Source organism: Canis lupus, chromosome 27, assembly GCF_003254725.2.
Source record: "Canis lupus dingo isolate Sandy chromosome 27, ASM325472v2, whole genome shotgun sequence".
NCBI lineage: Eukaryota > Metazoa > Chordata > Mammalia > Carnivora > Canidae > Canis > Canis lupus.
In genome coordinates, this window is record NC_064269.1 from 37,632,326 (window position 1) to 37,655,890 (window position 23,565).

At 45.7% G+C, this 23,565-nt stretch overlaps 1 protein-coding gene across 2 annotated transcripts; it reads left to right on the forward strand.

Annotated features, from left to right (window-relative positions):
- Positions 1-3,086: 3,086 nt before the first annotated feature.
- On the forward strand, positions 3,087-22,815 carry FOXJ2 (forkhead box J2). Of its 2 annotated transcripts, XM_025472007.3 has the most exons (11): positions 3,087-4,287; positions 10,504-10,850; positions 12,141-12,215; positions 12,955-13,023; positions 13,208-13,348; positions 13,805-14,003; positions 16,509-16,910; positions 17,276-17,377; positions 17,939-18,148; positions 18,784-18,882; positions 20,040-22,815. In XM_025472007.3, the coding sequence occupies exons 2-11, from the start codon at positions 10,518-10,520 to the stop codon at positions 20,126-20,128; spliced, it is 1,719 nt and encodes a 572-aa protein (XP_025327792.3). In that variant the 5' UTR covers positions 3,087-4,287; positions 10,504-10,517; the 3' UTR covers positions 20,129-22,815. The 2 variants fall into 2 exon arrangements, with proteins under 2 accessions (XP_025327792.3, XP_025327795.3); XM_025472010.3 differs by lacking the exons at positions 3,087-4,287; positions 10,504-10,850 and adding an exon at positions 10,969-11,203.
- The last annotated feature ends 750 nt before the right edge of the window (positions 22,816-23,565 follow it).

Below are 23,565 nucleotides of genomic sequence, written 5' to 3' on the forward strand. Positions count from 1 at the left end.
AACTATTAACACATCTAACAATAATTCTTTGATATCAGCAGAGTTAAGATTGAAACTGTACCGACTGCTTCATAATATTTTTCCAGTTGCTTTGTTCAAATCAGGACCCCCCCACACCCCCGCTGCAATGTGCAATGTCTATATATTGTATTTGATGGATATATCTCTTAATCCATATACATTGCATTTGTTTGGTGTGATTTTTAAGCCTCTTTCAAGCTGCAAGTTCTTCTCCGTGCACTTATCTAGATGTATTCCATGCATAAAGTCACATAGTCTTTCCACAACACTGTAAAGTAGGTACTATTATCATCCCCATTTTACTGATGAGGAAACAGAACAGTTAAGTAATTTAAGTTCTCACAGTTATTGAGCACCACAGCTGGGATTTGGATACACAAATCTTATCCACTGAGTTTCATACAATACAGAAGTCTTTAATAAATCCTTCCAGAACAGTATCGTGGCATATTATCATCAACTTTATATATATATACACACGCACACACACTATATACATACATACATATAATACATACACACACACACACACACACACACACAAATATATGTAGTTTTTTTGTGAGCTCTATACCCAATATGGGGCTCAAACTCATGACCTCAAGCTCAAGAGCAGCATGCTCTAATGACTAAGCCAGACAGGTGCACCTCAGTGACTATATTTTTATTCTGCTCCATCTCACCCTCCTTAATGCAAGGTATACGGAGGATGAATGCAAGTGCTTCCCCCGTTTTAGAGCAAAAACAAAACAAACACAGGCTTATTAATCAGTTTGTTTGTTTTAGTTTAAAAATTACATAAGCAAAACCCATATGAACACTAATTATAGATATAGTAGAAAATGAGGTAAATAATCTTCAAGCTCACATCTTTGATGTATACCCCTGTGTGTGTGTGTATACTCAAATATGTACATATACATAAGTATATATTTAAAAAGCAACTATAGATTGTATTATACAAACTTTTAAATATGATTTTCTTACTAGAATATATTCAGATAAATGAAAAAATGGTTATTTAAAATAATTCAGGCCCACTGAAAAATGTCTAACTGGTAAGAAGACACAAAAAGAAAATTATCTATTATACCATTATATGTACCATTTAATGGTTACCCTATTATGGTTATTTAAGCAAATTTTCTCATTTTCTACCGGTATAAATAATGCAACAAATACCTTGCATATATCAAATAATTTCATGAGCTTTCAATTTTTCTAAATTTCTAGGAAAAGAGAGTCTAATTCTTCCCAAGCTTTCCCATTTTTAGTATTACCTCTCTACCCGTGTTCCCCAAATTTGACAATACATAGAAAATGTCGAAAATGATTGACAAATGAAACATAACAGAACATCTAACACTTGGCAAGAAGCATTTGATAACAAATTATCTGTGTATGGGAGAACAAGTTAATGTTCAAAAGGGAAATACAGCTTTAAATCTGGATATAGTAAGGGTGGGGAGAAAGAAAAGGCCCAATTGGGTTTTACTTCCTTTAAGTTTAAGGATTTTTTTTTCCTTATATATATATATATCACAACCAACCAATTGACCTTTCGGCTTTCTATTTATGTAGAGGAAATGTTATCTAATTTCTCTTTTGAGTATAGTTGACACACAATGCTACATCAGTTTCAGGTACACAACCTAGTGATTGGACACATGTATCCACTATGCTATATTCAATCACAAATGTCACTACCATCTGTCCCCATACATCTCTATTACAATAAGTTTAAGGGTGGTTTTTGATTCTGACAGTTCAGGGCAATGAAATAGAAGTTAAGAGTTGGGTCTTTGTAGTTATTTGGATTTGTTAGTTTCAGTCCTGACTTTACTACTTGCTAATCATGTGAATTTAGACACAGTCATAATCTCTAAATCAGTTTTCTCATCTGTAAAATAGGTATTATAATAGTAGTACCTTATGGGATCACTGGAAGAATTAAATATGATAATAAAGGCAGAGTTCTTAGCTCAATGCCTGGGCACACTGTAATTATAAAGTAATTTTACATATGTATAACTTAAACTATCATACATTTAGCCAGAAGATAAAAGACTTTACCATCTTGATGTATAATGTAGTCAATCAAGCTGTAATCTTGAATATTTAGTCTTTTTGGAGGAATTTGAATATTTCGTGGATGACATTTTTGCCTTCATATTATTTTATATGATGGAAAGTAGAATGATAACAGTTTAATAGGTCAGAGGATGAAGTATATAAGGATTTCCAGAGGAATCATGTGACTGGAGGAGGAAAAGTAGAGGTGGGCTCCCTGGTGGCCTTTTCAGTCTCTGGGTGGGGGGTTTTCTGTAAAGGGCAGAGAACATGCCATACTGGGTGACATCCAGGATAAGACGGGTTACAAGCCCGTCAATGAGAAACCATGTTTTGCAACCTCTGTATACCGTACAGTTTAAAAAGCATGTTCACATCAGTCATCTCATGAGGTCTCTGCACCAGCCCTCGTGGGTACTCAGGGCGAGTCTCGAGGTCCCCTCTTCGCTAAGGTTCCATAGACCAGGGGCCTTGCTCAAGTTTATACAGTTTGGTCTGCAGTTCTCTCCGTTGCATGCTCCTTTATCTCTTTACACGCCCAGGCGTTTGCTGAACTCCAGGATGATGTCAGGGTAACCGGCTGACCCCGACCCAACGCCATCACCCTTGACACAGCATCTCCGGGGACCGGGAAGGCCATCAGAGACATTCCGGGGAGAGCGCCTCGGGTCTGTAGCGTGTAGAACACGCCGCAAGGCGCGTGTAAAACTGCGGCTGACAGTGTCGGGCGTGCCCTGGAGGCGGGGGGCGGGGGGCGGGGGCGGGGGGTGCCCTGCCCCGATCGCGAGCGCAGGGGGCTGCCGTCCCGCGCCGCCCGGGAGCGCTCGGGGTCCAGCGGCCGCGCGGCTGCAGCGGCCCGAGCGGCGGCGCGTCCCCGGGCTGCGGGCCCCGCGGCTCTCCCGGCGCCGCCGGCTCCTCCTTAACCCGCGCGGGGAGGCGGCGGCGGCGGCCGCGGCGGCGGCCGGGCGGGCGGGGGAGGGGGAGGGGCGCGAAGCGCGGCGCGGAGGCCGGGGAGGAGCCGGGGCCTGCAGCGGAGCCGAGCCGAGCCCGAGCCCGAGCCGAGCCCCGCCACCGTCCGTCCGCCTTCTGGCTCCCCGGGAGCCCGGACCGGCCGGAGCCCGAGGGGTGGCAGCGCCGGGGGCCTCGCGCGCCGAACGGAGCGGACCGGACGGGACGGGACTAGACGAGGCGCTGCCGCCACGGTAGCCGGGGACCCGAGTCGGGAGCCGCGGCCTCCCGGACCCTGCTACCCAGGCCAGCTCGCGGAGAGCGGGGAGTCGGAGAACCCCACCCTCGGGGGCGCCCCCGGAGCGGAGGCGGGAGCGGGGACGCGAGCAGCCTCCCTCCGCGCAGGAGCGGAGACCCTTTCCACTCGGGCGAGGGACCGAAGAGACCCCTGTCGAGGAGCGTCTCGTCTCCCCTAGGGGCGAGGAACACCCCCCTCCTGGCCCGGGGGACCGACCTCCCGGAGTGGACGGGGCGATCCTGCTAAAGGAAGCCGACCGAGCGAGACCGCCCAGCGTGCCTCCGCCCCTCCAAACGCACACTCGCCGCAGTTCAGGACTTTTGAGGCTCAGAGAAAGGAGGAAATGCCTCTGGAGTAGGCGCCCTCCATCCTATCCAGTACTCACAGGGGAGACGAGTCCTCACATCCACGAGCGGAGGACACTCGAGGGAAAAGAAGAGGAGTCGGCTTTCGGCCTCTCAGGAGAGGGGAAGAACTCTCCTCTCAACTTCCTTGTACCTAGACAGTGGAACAGGGCAGAGCCCCTCCGCTCAGATCTCCAGCACACAGAAAGAGCCCTCCACTCCCGAAAGATCCAGTTTGGGGGGGAGGGGGACTCCCCCAAGGGGGAGGAGACAACTCCTGGTTGGGAGAGGCTCCTCCCCTCCTCCCCAGGGTAACTGGCAGGGTGTGGGGGGTGTGCCACCTTCCCCAGGTAGGACCTCCTTCTCCTCCACCTCCTCCTCCTCCTCCTCCTCCTCCTCCTCCTCCTCCTCCTCCTCCTCCTCCTCCCTCCGCTCCTCATCCTCAGGGGACCCGGTTCCCCACCCCAGTTTGGGATGTTCAGCCAAGTACAGGAAGAGCCACTGAGGATGAGACCCTTCATCTGCCTTTGAAGAGGGGAGTCCCTCCAACCCCAAACTCCAGTACCAGGTGGTTCCCTCCTTTTACTGGGGGAACCTTGGAGACAGGTTAGTGCTTTCTTTCACCTTCTCTGTCCTCTTTAGGTACCAGTGGGTGTAGGAGGGGCTGAGATGGTGGCTCTTGGGTTTCATCACTGGGGAAGGAAAAAGAGACTCTTCTGGGGAATGTGTTCTGAAGAAGCTCCTGGATTCAAACTTCTATCTTGTTGCAGAGGCTCTGAGAAATGGGTTTCCTAGTGTTCGGTGGCTAGATGGATGGGATTCATTTGAGGTCCCTAGGGACGGGTATGTTTCCATGCTGAGGTCAGAGGAATATCAGCAAACACCTGCATTTTCAGAACTCCATCCATACTGTGTAATAATGATGGATACTTCCCAACCAGGATCCCATACTGCCCCCCATTCTTGGGCTTTTTTACTTCACTAAAGTCATCGTGGCATTTCATGGCCTAGACTTGGCTATGGCTTCCACTGATATTACCTGTTCTTACCTTGTAAGACTCCGTCAGCTTAATGTCTGTCTACCAGAGCTGTTCTCTCCAACCCACTGTGATTACCATCTCCTGGACAAGAAAGTCAGTCTGTCCCCACTCACCCTTCCTCAGACACCAGGAGACCTCCTCTTGCGGCATACTCATTCCGGATGGAAGCATGCCTCTATCAATAAAATCCAGAGGGAAAATGAAAATCCTAAATATCCCAAGGCAGGAAGAAAGGGTGTAGGGGAACACCAACTCCTGGGTCGAAATTCTTCCATAATGCTGGCCCTGTACGCCTGTCCTTGTGCCCTACACAGCTCCTGTCCACAGCTCCCGTCCTCACCGCCATTTCATCAGAAAAAAGCAGATCCTGGCTAGGAAGAGAGGGGTGTTGCTGCTCAGTCTCCTTCCAGTCTTTCGTCTAAAAAAGTTGATCACCAGGGAGATTTGACCTGTGATGAATTTTCTTTCAGAAACCACCTAATAGTTTCATCTTTTCCCTTCCCATTTCTTGTTCAGTTGTGTGTCCCTGGAATCTTTTATTTAAGTTTCTTTCATGAGATACGAGCAGGAATCACCAAAGCCCAGCATTGTCAGAAAAGGCAGGAAAAAGGTGCCAGGACCTCCTTCTAGCTGACACCGGGCTACGTGTTTAGCAGTGTGTCTTGCAGCCTGGGATCACTAGCTGGGCGCCCGCTTTCCTGCTTTGCCTTTAGTACATCTCTCATTTTCTATGTGCACCTATAGCAAAACCAAGTGCAACACTTCATCCTAAGTGGGTTTTTATGTTTCTTCTTTCTGCATCTGGGCCATAATGGGCTGCCTAAGTCCCTACATACAGCCACTTGGTCCTGGAAACCACCTTATGTGGTGGTATATGAGACAGGGTTATCATCTAGGTTTGTATAGCTGTGCTGCGCATTCTCTACATGGTGTGCCTGTGTTTCCTAATTCAGGTGAATGTGGCTCTGTTTTGAGTGGGTACGTGTGTGGAGATAGTCATGTGTTTTTCAGACCAAGCCTCCAATTACCCAGAATCCTATGTTTCTGGTAGGCCTCTAGAAGCCGGTGCCTCTGTTCAAGGACCTGGAGAGGGTGCTGGTAAGGCTCCCTGCTTGGAGGAGAGGCTTGGCCTGCCGTGGCCAGCGGGAACCCTTGCGAATGGTTGGGCGAAAGTCATTTCATATGGCAGGGCAGCTCAGTGTCATGCTGGGGTCACTTCTTCTAGAGCCAGCAGGAGAGTTTAATTTCTGATATCTCTGGTCTCAAAACCATGAGGATCCTTGGCTCTTAACTCAAGAACTCCCTCCCCTGCTTTGTGAAAAGAGCCGACTCTGGTGTAATAGCAACCTATTTCTCCCAAAATGCTTTCCCAGATGCTGGAATGCAACTTGTTGAGTGGCTCAGAGTGAACTGTATCACAACAGCTCCAGGTGTACCACCACCACACAGTGTAACTGGCCCTGAATTAGGGACGGAGTTTCCCTAATTCTCCTTGCCTCTGCGGTGTCTGTTGGAAGCAGATGGCTGTTGGGTTGGATTAACTATGATTTAGAGAGTGCTGTTTTCCAGATCATGTCTTATGACTAGACTTGGTCCCTGCTGAAAAATAAGAGGTGATATCCCCTCGTTCCTTCATATTTGGACTTTACTTAGTCCTGGCATTGGTTAGTAGTGGGGTGATACTATCTCCAAAGTAAAAGTTTTAGATTCTGGCATCCTGAAAGCTATTGCAAACTCAGTGCAGGTTTGGTAATGTGAATCATTGCAGGTTTGCTGCTTCCATTCTTACCTCTATGGTCTGCTTTCTATTTTCTAATATTCTCTTTTTTTCCCCCATTCAAAATAATAATAATAGTTATACTTACATAACACTTGCTAAATGCCTTAAAATATTAATTTGAGGCAATCCTCACAACAACCCTATGCAGGTACAGTTATCATCTCTATTTTATAGATGAAGAAACAACACAGAGAGGTTAAGTAACTTGCCCAAGCTTGCACAGCCAGGACATAATGGAACCAGGATTGAAACCCAGGCAGCCTGACTGGTAATTGGTGATGTGGTAAACTTAACCACTGCTCTATTAGTTTTGGCATTCCGTCCAGAGCAGGAAGTTATCATTCCGGAGTACCTGACCTTGGCACCATCCAGAGAACAATTCCTGGCCTTTTGGATAAAGTGGGAAGAAAACTTTACCTATTATTTTGGATCTTACACATCTCATCTAGGGTCACTAATCCACTCCATCAGAATGTCTTTCTCTTTTTCTCCACCTTTCTCCCAGTACTGTAGTCTTAATTAGACGTCCTGTGGATGTGATGGAGCCTGCCCTTTGGCTGCCTTTCCCAGTTTCTATGGGTATTTCCTTTCAGTCTTCCAGCGCGCAGAGAAGAATGTAGCCTGACTTAGGTTCTGCCCAAGCCCAGTGGCATGAGGCCCACCTGGAGAGAGAGGTCTGGGTAACTAGGTTGGTTGGACTGAGAAATGGAAGTATCTCTTGTTTGCCTTTCTAATAATAGCCCTGCACATTAGCCTCGTGCCATTATTTTGGGGAGCATGGAATGTGAAGCAGCCACGAGCTCATTAAGCTTCATTCACTTCCCTCCAAGGATGAAGCTTTGGCAGTGTTTATGACTTCATCCCTTTTATTGGAGGGGGAAACTGAGGCATCAGGACTTCAGGGAGCACCAGATGGTTAGGGACATTGAGTGAGTCAGTGTCAAGGTTGGGAATAGAACTGAGGGACCTCATCTCTAAGGTTCTGTGCACTGGGCTGCCCTTCAAGAATGGGGAAGTGATGGGGGTGAGGAAGTGGGATGGGTAAAGGGAGCATGGTGCCAAAAGATCAGAAGGACCTTTTACTGCAAGCTTCTTACAAGAATCTGGTCAGATTAGGATATATATATATATATATTAGGATATATATATATTAGGATATATATATATAATATATATATTATTAGGATATGTATGTTAGGATATATATATCCTAATATATTTGGATATATATTATAATATATTATTATATATAATATATATTATGTATATATTAGGATATTTAAATATATGTGTTTAAAGGTTATCTTTATTCATGAGAGAGACACAGAGAGAGAGAGGAAGAGACATAGGTAGAAGGAGAAGCTGGGTTCCTGCAAGAAGCCTGAAGTGGGACTCGATCCCAGGACCCCAGGATCATGACCTGAGCTGAAGGCAGACACTCAACCGCTGAGCCACTCAGGCATCCCAGATTAGGATATATTTTGAGTGCCAGGCAGTATCTGGAGGGCTGACTGAGAGAGTGCTGGAGAAAGGTTAAATTTAACCTCTCCTAACCTGGTGCTGGTGTAAGGCTAGGGAAGATCAGAGAACAATCAGCAAAGGCTGAGCGCTTCCCCTTCCGCAGTTCAGAGTGATTGGCATGTGCCAAATGGGTTCTGTAAACTGCTTGAAATGTATTATCATGTCCCTTGTCCAGTGTTGAGAGACTTTCAAATGAAGGGTCTGCGGAAGGCTTCTGTGTTCTTAAGATGAGGTTTCCTAGGGATTCCTAGCAGGAGATACTAGGAAATTCTTTACAGACCTCCCCTTTTGGGGAGGACCCAGGAGAACTCTGGTCACTTGCTTATTGTCACATTACTGTTCGGCTGTGATTACCCACCTGCAGGACCAATGATTGCCCCAAGCGCCCTGCTTTACCCTGGATGCTGTGGTGTTTTGACTTGGTAATGTGCTAGGAGGTCTGAACCTTCCTGGAATGATTAAATGTCCCTATTAGTGTCCAAGAGTTTCCATGATTTTAAGGCAAAATGGTGGTGGTGGGCTGGAAAGGATGGTGGTGGGGAAAGAAGCTAAGGATGAAGGAGAAATCCCTTCATGATGCTATTTATAAACATAGCTTTTTTTTTTTCACCCCTTTCTCCTGTCAGGCAGTTCTTCGGTTTCAGTTGGGTCTCATGCTGTTCAGGCCCCTGAGGCACTGAGGTGTTTCCTTCAGCTTTGTGGAGTGGGTGTGTTGCTGGTGAGGAGCCCGGCGCAGGGTGCATGTGCCTACATGCAGAGATTGTGTGGGTGGGGACCTTGGGGGACAGGGACATGAGTGAGAATGCTGATCCTTAGGAGAGAGGGTCAGTCTCGAGGGGAGGAGAGTCACTGCCACGGGAGACGGAGTGAGCTGACAGCCTGTGAGATGTGTTGGAGTCAGAACACAGGGGGAGACAGTCATACCTGGGCTTGAGCTTCTGACTCTGGAGTGTGTAGATTCGTGTGGAGTCCTAACACTTGTGCATATCATCCAGGTGCGGATTTAGACATTACAGACATGATGTGTTTCTGTACAGGGCCAGCTACCCCCGGCTCCTCCTGAGAAAAGCCCTGGTGGGACTGTCAACAGGGATATGGGAAAGAAATACTGGCCGGCCTCTCCAGGCCTGTGCAGGCACAAACCTGTCAAGCAGGGAGTGCTCAGGGCGGGTGGCTGGCATGGGCACTCGGGGAGCGCCAGTTGGCTACCAAGCGCTTCCTGCCAGCCTTCCGAGACCCTGCAATAGCAGAAAGCAGCACCCGGCGTTCTCCTCCCCCCCCTTCCCGCCCCACAAGATTTCATTCTAGCTGCACCTCTCTGCCAGCAAGAGCGCCCAGGCTGTGTGGGTGGCGGCAGGGTGTGCAAACATCAGGCGTGGGCGGTTTGGCAGCACCAGGAGTCTGCATGGAGGTGCAGCAAGCCTGCGTGCCTGGCTGGGAAGGAAGGAGAGAGGAGGGGGGCGGGAGAAGGGGAGCCAGCTCTTAGCCCCAGAGTGGCTATTTTTAGCCAGGCTATCTGATTGTTACCGGTGTGCACACAGCTGGGTGTCTCCCCCCCCCCCCCCCCCCCCCCCCCCCCCCCCCCCCCCCCCCCCCCCCCCCCCCGGCTCAGTGAAGCCCAGCGGGCTCAGAGGTGGGAGGTCCTTGCCCATGACTTCTTCCTGGTGTTGGTGTCTGTGGGCGGGAGCATACCAGGGGTAGCTTTAAAGGTGTGGGCAGCTGTGCTCAGGATGTGTTACATCTGTGTGTGACTTTGTGCTTTGCTGGTAATGTACATTGTATACCTAACTGATCTCTGGGTATGGGGGCCACTGTGTATGTGTGTGTCTTGCATCTGTCCTTTGCTGATTGTCATATATAATTCCTGCTTGGGATAAATCTCATATGCCTCATGTGCATATATATGGGATTAAAAAGGGTGAGTGCTCAAATCTATCTAATACGAAACATCTTTAAAAGTGTTGGTGTGTGCTTCGTTGGTGTATACTTGTGTTTACTCTGTTTTTCTTTACATGTTCACTTGTGCTATCTGTGGATGTCGTATGTAAATAAAACAAGCATCACATAATTGGAGAGTAGACTTTGGCTGATTTTATATGGTCTATTAAGTTTTCAAAAAAATATGATATAGTTTAAGATATTGTGTTGTAGGGGTTTAAGTAAGGAGAATTGAGGGAATAGCACAACTGGTGGGTTCTCTTTTAGTCCTGAATGAAGGGAGAGTCCTGTTGGCTATGTTCTACATTAAGATACAGGGTAAGTACCAGTCTGTCATCTGGTAGGTGATTGGTGGTATATTGCTTGGGAGCTTTGGGGACCCTTGGTTGAGGACTGTCCTGTGACAGTCTCCCATGGGAATTATAGAGGGAAGAAACTCTACTTCCCTTAAAGAACTAAGATTTGAATATTACTTGGTGCTAGTAACCAGATAAAACACTCATCTATTCTATTTTCCTCTCCTCTTTGTTCTCTCCTCTGTAGAACCCAGAAGTACCATGGCTTCTGACCTAGAGAGTAGCCTCACCTCCATAGACTGGCTCCCCCAGCTGACCCTTCGAGCTACCATTGAGAAGCTTGGGAGTGCCTCCCAGGCTGGGCCTCCAGGTGGCAGCCGCAAGTGTCCCCCAGGCTCACCCACAGATCCGAATGCCACCCTGAGTAAAGACGACGCAGCAGTGCATCAGGATGGCAAGCCACGATACAGCTATGCCACCCTCATCACCTATGCCATCAATTCCTCTCCCGCCAAAAAGATGACCCTCAGTGAGATTTACCGCTGGATCTGTGATAACTTCCCCTATTACAAGAATGCTGGCATTGGTTGGAAGGTGGGATGGCTTCTATAACTTGCGACAATCTTTTTCTCTACTTTTGTTTCTTCCTATAACCTGGTCCAGTCCACTCTGACCTGTTTCAGAGATGTGTGAACTTAAAATCTTATATCTCCCATCCCCTACTCTTTTTCAGAGTTGAACAACTTTCATAAGGTATATCAGGGAAACTCCAGTGATATCGAGCCACTAAGTGTAGTTATGAGGATGGCAGGATGCTGTTGCTCATCATACCCTCTTACCTTCTGAGTCCTCAAAAAGGAGATTCATTCATTTCACAAATACTTATTGCCACTCTACTATGTTCAAGTCACTGTGCAAGGCATGGCATTGCTTCTTCCTACCTAGAGGTAGGAGTCTCATCAGATTTCCAAAGCTTTGTTGCACATAGTCCTCATCTTTTGAAATTTGTATACTACTACTACTACTACTACTACTACTACTACTGATGATGATGATTAGGTCTTTCACCAACAGCCTATTCACCAAGCAAGTAGTAACAGGATAAGTTGTTTGGCTGGCAATAGAGGAAGAAGAAAACTCCTCTTCCATGCAAAGAAAGACTGATGTTCTTCATCTTTTGGAACAGTAACTCATTTGCCAGTTGTTGAGTAGGAATGGGGATTTAATGTAGTTCTTTTGCTCTGTAAATCACTAGTTGACATACAAACCAGATAATGATCTGGAGTCTATTGAAAGCATTCAGCTTTTCCTTCATGAGTGTGTCCCTGCTAGCTACCACAACCCCCAGCCTCACTCAACACACATATGCAACATTCTTTCTTTCCTCCAAATGCAGCATTCTGTGGGCTGTGGAGAAAACAAAAGTGAACTTGTGCCTTTGTTTTGTTCCTAATTTATATTTTGTTTTTATTTATATAAACAGTTTTAAAGTATTATTCTTTTACTGGAGGCAGAATGAATTAAGAAACTGGGCAGATGTGATTTTGAGGTGTTTATATACCTGTTGTCAGTTGGGTGAAAGATTGAAAAACTATATAACCAGAAAGATTATGTAGTTTTATATATATATACCAGAAGCACCTGGTACTTAAATTTATAGGCATTACCTCCCATTGATTAAATTTCTGCATTTTCTGATCTCCTTGCTCTCACTATCTGCTAGGTAAGTTCCTCCATCAGTATAATTAAGAGGTACTAAGTTTGCCAGATACCGGAACTTTATTACGTATGTTACATCCTTTTGTGTCTGTCCCTCTGTGTCCTACTGGAAAACTTTCTGCTTTACACAATGCTCAAAGCTAACTGGCTTCTCTGCTTCCCTAGAATTCGATTCGGCACAACCTTTCTCTCAACAAGTGTTTCCGGAAGGTACCCAGACCTCGGGATGACCCTGGGAAGGTGAGACGCTCCTGTAAGCATTGAAAGGAGGAGCAGGAAGGAGAGTAGTTGACAGCCTAGAGTCCTGTGGCTGTTTTAATTACCCAGAAGAGGAAATAATGTTAATTAGAGAAGCAGCTTTATTTTTTTTCTTAAAGGAAGAGTGTGGCTATCGTGTTTGTGAGCCCCCACGAGCACAGGTGACTAAGAAAAAAGATTGTGAAATCTTTTTTTTAAATAGAATTATTTATGGTAAAGTTGACTTTAATGCCCCCTTTCTTATGTGTGGCACTCTTTCTAGATGTGAAAGGTAGACTTAATAATCTTTGTAGGAACTTTTCTATACAAAAGCCCATCACTTTTATCTTCAAAAGGAAAAAGATAAATCAATGTCTTCATTTGATCAATGTGGATGCTGGAGTTCAGGAGAGCATTGCCTAAGATCACACAGAAGGGGAGGGTTGTGTCTGGGCATTTCCAGCTCTTTGAACTAAATACCATCATTTTACTCCTCCAGAACAATCGAGGCCTGTGTTCGGATCACATACCTCTGACTTATTCATTGAGCTTTTAGGACAAATGTACTCCTCAAAAATAGCCAGTACCCTCAGGATTCTCTGTGATTCTCCAGTTACTTTTCTTAATATAACTTATTTTTTTGTGTGTGTGTGTGGAAATTCTCCCAAATATCTACTTTTCCAAAGGTGGAAATTTCCATGTATACTGATTTTGTTTTCTCTGGGGATGGTTCTCTTTCCAGGGCTCATATTGGACAATCGACACCTGCCCTGACATCTCCCGAAAGAGAAGACATCCTCCAGATGATGATGTAAGTCTGCACCTCATGGGGAGATGCCATTGCTGAGACAGCTGATCCTTCTACATCCTTTTCTGTATATTCAGTCCTTTCCTATGTTTGGGGCAAAGGATGAATACCAGCAGAGTTGAAACCATCGATCTCGGAAGGATGTTTAGCTTCTGCTTCTAGATTTCTGTTCTTTTATAACCCTCAGCTATCCCAAGACTCACCAGAACAGGAGGCAAGCAAAAGCCCACGGGGAGGTGTACCAGGGAGTGGAGAAGCCTCACTGCCTTCTGAGGGGAATCCTCAGATGTCACTTCAGAGCCCCACATCTATCACCAGCTACAGCCAGGTAAGAAGTAGAGATTTCAGGGTACACGGGGATGGATGGGTAGGTGAGTGGGTGGCTGAACAGATTCCTATATTTGCCAGTTCAAAATGATGTATTGAGTATCTGTGACGTATAAGGCAAAGAAATTGGGAAAGAAGGGGAAAGCAGAAGAGGGAGACAGAGAGAGAGAGAGAGGATATGTAACAGAACTTTGGGAAAGATCAGGGGCAAGAAAAGTGGTGAGAAGAGAAGAGGAACCAAAAAGGTTATGAGAAAGGAAGATGGACAGAGCCTAGGAAAAAGGCTTGAGGTACATCATGATAGGAATAAAGGAGATAGGAAGGGACAGGGTATTTATTCATTGAAAAGTTAGGAGAGGCTAAAGACAAGCCAGAGAGCTTGGTGACCATTAAGGGGATGTTTGGGTCCTTATCGTAATACATGGATCAAGTCTTTCTTACTCCCTCCTTTCTGCAGGGCACAGGATCTGTGGATGGTGGAGCAGTAGGAGCAGGGGCTCCAGGCCGAGAAAGTGCTGAGGGTCCCCCTCCCCTCTATAACACCAACCACGACTTCAAATTCTCCTACTCAGAGATCAATTTTCAGGATCTAAGCTGGTCCTTTCGCAACCTCTACAAATCCATGCTGGAGAAATCCTCTTCCTCCTCTCAGCATGGTGAGCCTGCAGTTGGGATGAGGCCATGAACGTCCTTATACTCCTGAATGGGTGATAACATTCTCTTCTCTCCCTTCTGTCTTATTTTTCATACAAGGAGAGGTTGATCACTGGTCAGGGGAACCATCTCAGAAACCAAAAATGTTTGGAGTCACACTCTTCTGGCTTAGCTCTGAAGGACAGCTGTTTCAAGAGGCAGGCTGGGTTATTAGCTTCAGAAAGTGAGTTGGAGGGATTCCTCTTCTAAAACTAAGGGCAGTGACTTTATGGCTGCAAGCAGGTCGTTTACAGGATGGCCACCAGGGGACAGCAGTGGTTTCCTTTCCCTCAGAATCTGTTTCACTGTGAGACAAATTAATTCTTTAGTATATTTATATTTATACTGATTTTTAAAAAAGATTTTATTTATTTATTTGAGAGAGAGAGAGAGATGGAGAGAAGGAGAGAGAGAGAGAGAGAGAAATAGTGAAGGAGAACAGGAAGCAGGGAGAAGAAGGAGAAGCAGGCAAGCCTGATGTAGGGCTTGATCCCAGGACCCCAGGATCATGACCTGAGCTGGAGGCGGATGCCCAACTGGCTAAGCCACCCAGGTGCCCCTATTTATGTTGTTTTTTTTAAAAAGATTATTTATTTGAGAGAGAGAGAGAGAGAGAGAGAGGTGTGCAGAGAGGGAGGGACAGAATTAGTCTTTAAAAAGACTCTGTGCCAAGGTGGAGCCCAACTCTGGGCCTGATCACACCACCTGAGTTCGTGAGATCATGACCTGAGCCGAAATCAAGAGTCAGACCCTCAACCAACTAACTCACCCAGGCACCCCATGTGGATTTTTATTAGGAAAAATCTCAAACAGATGCAAAAATAGAGAAAACAGTGTAATAAACTCTTGGATTTCCAGCTTTTAAAATGGCCCAATTTTAACAGGTACCAATATTTTTTCAGCTCATTTACCACCCAGCTTTTTTTTTTTTTAATTGGAGTAATTTAAGGCAATTCCTAGACATGTCATCTCACCTATGGATACTATTTCAGTGTGCAGTCTTAATGATGAAGACTTGGTTATCCACTGCCATTATTACTCTTAATAGAGTTGATAATACTTCCTTAATATCTTGTCCATACTCAAATTTCCCAAATTACCATGTAAGAGTAATCTAAAGTTCCTATTGGGAAGTCTCCTTGAGAGATCATCTGGTCCAGCCCTCTGTGATTCTTGTTTGTTTCTGGTTTTAAAGAAATCAGAGGTAGGGGTCAAGACTTCAGGTCAGGCATCAGAGCTTCTTGTTCCTACAGTCACCTTGTACAGGCCACAGGAGATGAATGAGATGATTGAAAATGGTTGGAAGCCACCTTTCGGAAATGTATATTAATTGCCGTGGATTTCTTCTTTTATTTATTTACTTATTAATTATTTTTGTAAAGATTTTTATTTATTCATGATAGACACAGAGAGAGAGGCAGAGACACAGGCAGAGGGAGAAGCAGGTCCTTCGCGGGGAGCCTGATGTGGGACTCGATCCCAGGACCCCGGGATCACGCCTTGAGCCAAAGGCAGATGCTCCACCACTGAGCCACTCAGGCATCCCAGATTTCTTTTCTTAGATCCTGGGGGATTTAGATCTAGCGTTATGGTCTAAGATTATAGCCTTTGCTTGAGGAATGAGTGCAGGCCAGATGATTGGTTGATCAGGAGTGGGGAGTAGGAAGGGGCTCTCATAAACAAAGTGAAAAATTAGATTGAATGAGGACTGCCAAGTATTTACTCAAGTTTAATTGTGGCCGAAAGCCCCTACCTGGTCTCAGTTTCTAGTTCTCCCCTGCCCAACATGTGTGAGAACTTCATCTATCCTTGCTCTACACTTCATCCAACTCCATTTGTTGGTAGTGAATCCAAGAAGAGTGTAGACACAGTAAAGAAGAAGAGAGAGCAGGTGCCCAATGGCTTTATTTTATTTGTAATTTACTTTCTAAACTTCACCTGATATCTGACTTATTTTGACACTTTGATTCCAGCCCTACCCCCAGATCCCTGAGGAATAGCATAAAAAGGTGCAGGCTGACCTTTTTGCTAACATTTTAGCAGTTGCCGCACTATCAAGGCACTCCTTCTGTTATTAGAGGTGGGAGAATGGTGGGTGGCAGAGGAAGCCAAGAGGACCGTTGCCTTCCTAGAATAGCCTTACCCTTGGAAGTCTGGGGTTTCTGCCCAAGGCCTCCCATCTCAATCGTGGAAATCTTGTTTAGTGAAAAATGCATTGGGGTGCCTGGGCAGCTCACTCTGTTGAGAGTCTAACTCTTGATTTAGGTTCAGGTCATGATCTCAGGGTCTTGGGATTGAGCTCTGAGCTCAGTGGAGAATCTGCTTGAGATTCTCTCTCTCCCCCTGCCCCTCCCCCTGTTCACATATGCTCTCTCTTTCTCAAATAAGTAAATGAATCTTTGGAAAAAAAAAAAAGAAAAGAAAAATGCATTGCCCAATTCACTTGGCTATCTCCTCCTACCCTGTAGGCTTCTCGTCTCTCCTGGGGGACATGCCACCCTCTAACAACTACTACATGTACCAGCAGCCGCCGCCGCCACCTCAGCAGCAGCAGCAGCAACCACCACAGCCACCACCCCAACAGTCACAGCCGCAGCCACAGCAGGCACCAGCCCAGGGCCCTTCAGCTGTAGGGGGTGCTCCTCCATTGCACACCCCAAGCCCAGATGGTTGTACCCCACCAGGTGGGAAGCCGGCGGGGGCTGAAGGCTACGGGCCTCCCTCTGTGATGACCATGCATCCACCCCCACTGCAGCACGGAGGCTACCACCCACATCAGCACCATCCCCACCCCCACCCTGCCCAGCAGCCACCGCCGCCACCACAGCAACAGGCACAAGGCCAGGCTCCTATGAACAGTACTGGCTTTGGTGAGTGAGGAGGGTGCAGGGAGATCTGAGAGGAGGGCCAACTGCCCCCCTTCTTCTGACTGTGGCCTGGAGATGCAGTTGGTTAGGAAGCTGACAGTGGGTCTCTAGCCTCGATCCCCCAGCACAGCATCTCTGAGTGAGCAGATGTTGCTACTTAGAGCTCCATGTTACAGACTTCTTTGACCACCTGTGATTGCTTTACATATTCTCCTGCCTGTGAGCTAGGTTGCCTATCCCCTAAGCATCTGATAGCTTTACTAGTTCTTGATCTCCAGGGAGAGAGATTTTAAGATTATCTTGGTAACATAATTGATAACCTTGCATACTCGGAGTGCTTATTATCCATTTTCCTCTCCTCTTTACAGCCTTTCCTCCTGACTGGTGCTCCAATATCGACTCCTTAAAGGAAAGCTTTAAGATGGTGAATCGGCTCAACTGGTCCAGCATTGAGCAGTCACAGTTCTCAGGTGAGTAATGAGAGGAACCTCTTCCAGAGGGAAGAGGAGCATGTTGTGAGTTGAAAGCCTAGTAGAAACCAGCAAAGCAGAAGGGAGTGGTTAAATGAAGTGTGGGGATGGAGGATTCCATTGTTTCCCCTCCATATTTCCCAACGTGGATGATGCCAATGTTATTTTCAAATTTCATAATTTTGCCTTAATGCACTAAAAATATGACCATGTTTTATCTTGGCTAGTTCTGTCCTTAGAGAGGGAAGGCTCTCAGGAATTCAGAAACCTGGACCACTATTTTGTAGTTTTGTCACCATTTACTGGCTAATTCATTTGCTCACTTTGAAATTTTGTTTTCTTTACTGGTGGAGATGGAAATTATAATAAGAATTTAGTAAGGAGCAAATAGAAGAAGAGTTTGAAAATGTAGAGCTCTAAGAGATGTCACTTATTTTTGGCAATGAACCTAGTCAGTGGCGTTGATTCATGATGTGGTTGGGAATCAGTGAGATGGGGTAAATACCGTAGGGGCTTCGGGACCTCTGCAAAGGGTAGCATTTCTTGCTTCTCTGTTTGCAGAACTGATGGAGAGTCTGCGGCAGGCAGAGCAGAAGAACTGGAGCCTCGATCAGCATCACATTGCCAATCTGTGTGACTCTCTCAACCACTTCCTCACTCAGACTGGTCATGTGCCCCCACAAGGGGGCTCCCACCGGCCACCAGCCCCTGCCCGTATTGCTGACTCCTGTGCCCTTACCAGTGGCAAACAAGAGCCAGCCATGAACCAAGGTAGTGAACAAAGCAAGTTGCCAAGGAGGTGGAGACTATGACAAAAAGAGAGGGGGAGGTAAAGGACAGAAGAGAGTTGAGAAAAATCATCTGATGAGCAGTGACCCAAACTGAACAGTGGGACTAGTTTGTCTACTACATTGACTGAAGGTTTAGTGTATTAGTAAAGTCCCGTACTGAAAAACTGTATGATTCTCTTTTTACACCTTAATTTGGGAGATCAGAATTACTTAAGAAAAGGGAGGAGAAAGTGCCCATTCCAAGTTTGTGTCTCGGCTACCCCAACCTGGATCATATCAGGTGGTGTTGTGATTCTCTGTGGTTACATGATCTTCAAGCCAGTGAAACGAGAGAGATTCAAGGATCGTGTTTCTATCTCTGTTTCTATATTTGTCATCCTTTGAATAGCCTTGGTATTTTATAGTTCCAGGGACAATTAGGGTCCCTTCTTACCCTAAGCTGTGAGGACCAACAGCTCCTGCAGAAAGCCTTTGTGTTTGCTGGAGCAACCAAACAGAGCAAGGAAGAGAGCAGATATGAAGGGGAAACAGAGTACTTCTTTCCCCCTCTATAGTGGGCCCACTTCATTGACTAGAATGAAGCTTACTCAAGTAACTCCTATCTTGCTTTGGCAGTGAACTCTTATGTGCACCCACAAGCCCCCCACCTCTATCCTGGCCCATCACCAATGTACCCCATCCCCACCCAGGACTCAGCAGCATACAATCGCCCAGGTAAGAGCTGGGGAGCTTGTTTCTCCAACAACCCAACCCTCTCTGCCCTGATGAGCTGTTTTGCTTTCCTCTGGCTCTGAGCCTGCATTCTCTTCCCTTTTGCTTGCCCCTGCTGGGAGTAGGTAAGCCTTCATGATCCCTAAGGCTGGAGGGTGGGCCCATTTGTGAGGGAGGCATATGTCATGGGAGACCAAAGAAGATTGCTTTACTTTAAGCAAAACTTGTGCCTATGATCATAAAAGGAAGTAAAAGCAGGGATGCCTGGGTGGCTCAGACAGTTGAGGTCTGCCTTCAGCTCAGGTCATGATCTTGGGGTCCTGAGTTTGAGCCCCAAGTCGGGCTCCCTGCTCGGTGGGGAGCCTACTTCTTCCTCTCTCTCTGCCCCTCTCCCAGCTCGTGCTCTCTCTCTCTCTTTCTCTCTCTCTCATTTGGATAAATAAAATCTTAAAAAAAAAAAAGGAAGTAAAAGCATGCATGCAGACCCAAGATATAGAACATTTATGTCCAGCTTTGGAATCTAGATGGAAGACATGATCAGGCAGATACAATGAACATATCATCCAGACATACCTGCTTTGTGCCCATGTCTGCTTTCCTGTCAGCTGACTCCTCGTATCAGGGATCTGGGATTGAACTACCTCTGATGGGGGGTAGGGAGGGTTGGAAGGAGACCCTAACTTGCCATAAAGAGTATAAATTGAGCAGATCGTTCCCTTTTAAATACATTTTGGAAAATCACTATTATTATCTTGCCTAACCACAAGTGTTTTCAATTTTTCGGGTGACATCAGACTCTCGGCTCATGCATTCCTTATACATTAATATGTTTACAAATTCCTGTACTGTGACTTTATATAATAGTACATTCTATATGGTATTTTTTTCATTATTACATGATCTTCATAAGTATAATTCTTACTGGTTGCATAGTATTAAATTGCCATGTGACCTATGTTTGCTCTGGTTTATTTCCACCACTGAAGTGGTGGCTAGCAGCAAAAATAACTCGGCTGATAAGGACTATAGTTTCACCAGCCCTTCCTCATGGGGCTGAGCATTGCCAAATAAGGGCACCAGCCCCTTATTTGGGGCTGAGCATTGCCAATCTAGATGGATAGAATAACTCTCCTTTTAATTTCTTTTTCTCTTCCCAACAGCACACCATATGGTCCCTCGGCCACCAGTTCCACCTCCTGGCGCCAATGAGGAGATCCCTGATGACTTCGACTGGGACTTGATCACTTAGGGCATCATGGAAAGTGGCCATGAGCCCAGGGCTGGGCGGCGAAGTCCGGCAGTGGGGCAAGAGCGGTCCCAGCCCATCCCTTCCTCCTTGCTGTATATAGTTATATATCCTCTTTTTTTCTTGCTCTGTCAGAGAAGCCACCGCAAGATGCTGCCGAAGATAACCCCCTCTTTCCTGCCTCCTTCTTCCTCTTCCTTCTTGTGTTTTTCCTAATTCTTTTATTATTATTCTTATTATGGTATTATTATTATTATTATTATTATTGTTATTATTATTATTGGTTATATGCTATCCCCAGTCTCCTGTCCCTCCCCCACAGACCATGTTCACCCCTTGCTAATTTAAAATCTGGCTGGAAGGTGAGGCCTTCATGGCCACAGAGAAAGGTTTCAAACCTTGATTGACCTTTCTCTTTGAGAAGCTCAATGCTGATCTCACCTTTTGGACCTAAATTGTTTTCTGTTCCTGTCAGTTCAGTCCAGTACTAGAGAAGCCACATTCTCAAGTAAAAGGGATCTAAAACACTGCTTCATAGCCATGAATTTGCAGGTTCTACTCAATGGTGCTAATTTTGTCCTCTGAGCTCTTTTTTGTCCCTTTAGATCTTCAATTCTTACCTCTGCCAATCCTCACTCCCATCTAGGGTGAGAGTGATGGTGGTGGTGCAGGAGGGTGATAATAAAATCCTAGTGGAATAAGAAGTCTGGGTTGGGTGGAGTCAAGTGCTGTAGAGGGGTGATGGAATATAAAACGGTCAGTTTCTATATGTTACTGGAAACTTCCATTGGCTTATTCCTACCCCTTAGTCTATTGGAGATAGATTGGTCTTAGCCAGAACTCTGCTTCTGTGGTAGGATTGAGGACAACCATACAGCAGAGGTTCAGCTTTTAGGAGATAGTTTCAATTTAACCCTTTTGAATGTTTAAACATAATTTTCTCTGGAAATTAAATGTGGCTCATATTTGCACTTACAAATTATCCTTCAATCCCCTTTTCTCATTTGGCAAATAGTATTTTGTCTTCCTTCAGTTGTTTGCTCACCTCTTCCTCCCCTTTTATTTTCTTCTCCCATTTTCTAGAACTCTCAAGAAAGAAAAGCAAGCCATTAACACTCTTAGTTTCATCATATTCCTAGGGCAAGATGGGAACCTCTTTCCCACTGATCGTAGCAGAGCCAAACCTATGGTGTCGATGATAGGAAGGTGAGGAGAGAGAGAGAAGTTGGTATACACATGGGCAGGGAGTATTTCAGTTATTTAGCTGTGTAGGCAAATGCTTCTCTTGAAATCCAGATCATTGGGGCTGAAGCTTTTGCCATTAGGCTTCTGAGGGGGTAAAGGAAATTGGTAGAGGGGAGTAAATAATTTAGAGAGGAGTAAATAATTTTATGAGGGCTAAGAGAGACCCCCGCCCAGAAAAAGGTAAGGAACAAACTTCTCTCCTTTAATGAGGAGTGGCCATGAGTTACTGCTGCAAAGCACTTAGTGTATGTTTAATGTTAACTGTTGAATATTAGCTGCAAGAGGGAAGAGCAATTTTACTTCTGTTTTTATTTCACTGAATGTTTGCTTTCTGAAAGCTACAGAATGACATGTAAGGAATGGACAAGGCCACTCTCTCTGTTATTTCTGCTTTTTGTTCATATTCTTTTATTACCCATGACTTCCAGGAGATCTGGCTTTCCACTCTTCTGCTTTTCCCCTCACCCACCCCTTCCTTTCTTTTTAAGGGGGTTATATGCAAGAGTTTGTTGAAGAAGGCTGAAGCAGAGGGGCAGGAAAGGGCGGTTAACTAAAGAGCACTTTATTTCTGTGAAGTTCTTTGTAAGATATGAGGGTGTGAGTGGCTTGAATCCCCCGCTGTTGGGCTGTCAGTGGGGTTGAAGTATCACATGATATTTCCCATTGAGGAAAGGAGAATCTCTCTTAGAGGGTGGCAAAATGCCTTTGCCCTGTGTCTGTTCTAGGCATCTCTTCTTTATTCCTTCTAGTCAAGGTGCCTCCTAGACACAACTTCCCGTCTGTCTTCCCCAAGACTCTCTTTACAGAGGATCACTTCTCTCTTCTCAACCCCTGTTCTACTCAGATCTGCACAGGATTTGCAAGGGTAGACAAAATTGTACATGTAAATGTCCCTTGTTTACGATTTCAACTGTGTCTTCTGAAAACTAGTCTCATTAGGACTCTGGTGGGCTGCCGGAGTAATTGAAGTTTGGGGCTAGGGCTGGAGATGGGCCATCAGGCCTCCTGGGATCTTAGCTTCCTTCCATTTCAACTCAGCCTGGCTAAATGGCACAGGACAAAGCTGACTCTCTTTGGGCCTCCATTTTCCCTCCCCTCCACGAAATGGAAACAATACTCCTTTTTCTTATTGGTCCAGCATGGCTGGGCTCGAAGTATAGTCGTTGTTGTATTGGGTGATGTGTGCAAAACTGCAGGACCTCACTGCCTATAAGAGGACATAAGGGAGAAATGGGAGGAGAGGGACAGGAAGAGCAATTATTTGGTATAGATATACTCATCCTTGCTTTCCTCTCTTCAACCCCCATGTTTCTGGTTTGGTGAGTCCCTTGTACCACCCATAATGCTTTGCATTGGTGCAGGCTGGCAAGGGGGTGTGTGATCTCACAAGTTGTTGTTGTTGTGTTTTGCATGCTTTCTTAATAAAAAAAGAAAAGGAAGAAGAACGTTTACATGGTTTTATCTTACTGGTGCTGGTCTCAAATTTCTTTTTGCCAGGGTAGGAAGGGAGAAGAGTGGAATCCTATGTTTTCAACTGGCCTTGGACCCCTTCCCTACCTCCTACCCCCACATTCAATTAGTTGATCTTGAAATTTTTTTTTTAAGGTTTTATTTATTTATCCATGAGAGATACAGGGTAAGAGGCAGAGACAGAGGGAGAAGCAGGCTCCCCATAGGGAGCCCCATGTAGGACTCAATCTCACGACTGGGATCACATGCTGAGCCAAAGGCAGACGCTCAACCACTGAGCCATCCCTTGAAATTGTTTTGTAAGATTGATGGGAAAGGAGAATTAAAAGACATGCTTTTAACATTGATTTTTCTTTCAAATGCTATTAAATGTGGTGAAATATTGTTGGGAGAGACAGTCACTGCTTGTAGCTTGGTTGTGGACTAAGCCGCTTTGCTTGTGTTCTGGGATATTTCAAAGTTTAAAGATACTACAATTTCAGGAGGAGTTAGGTCTCTGTCTGGGATTTCCTGTAAATACTCACAGGTACTTACCGGAATTTTTCATAAGAAAAGAGGGAATTCCAATTGTAGGATTTTTTTCAGAATACATTTCCCAGGAATGGAACTCTCAAAAGGAATCCAGGAATGGAACTATTGAATCTTTACAACTATGTCATTCACCCAAATATCCTGTACACTAAATACAGGAGTCTGCAACTTATACCCAGGGTCTTGTGAGATAT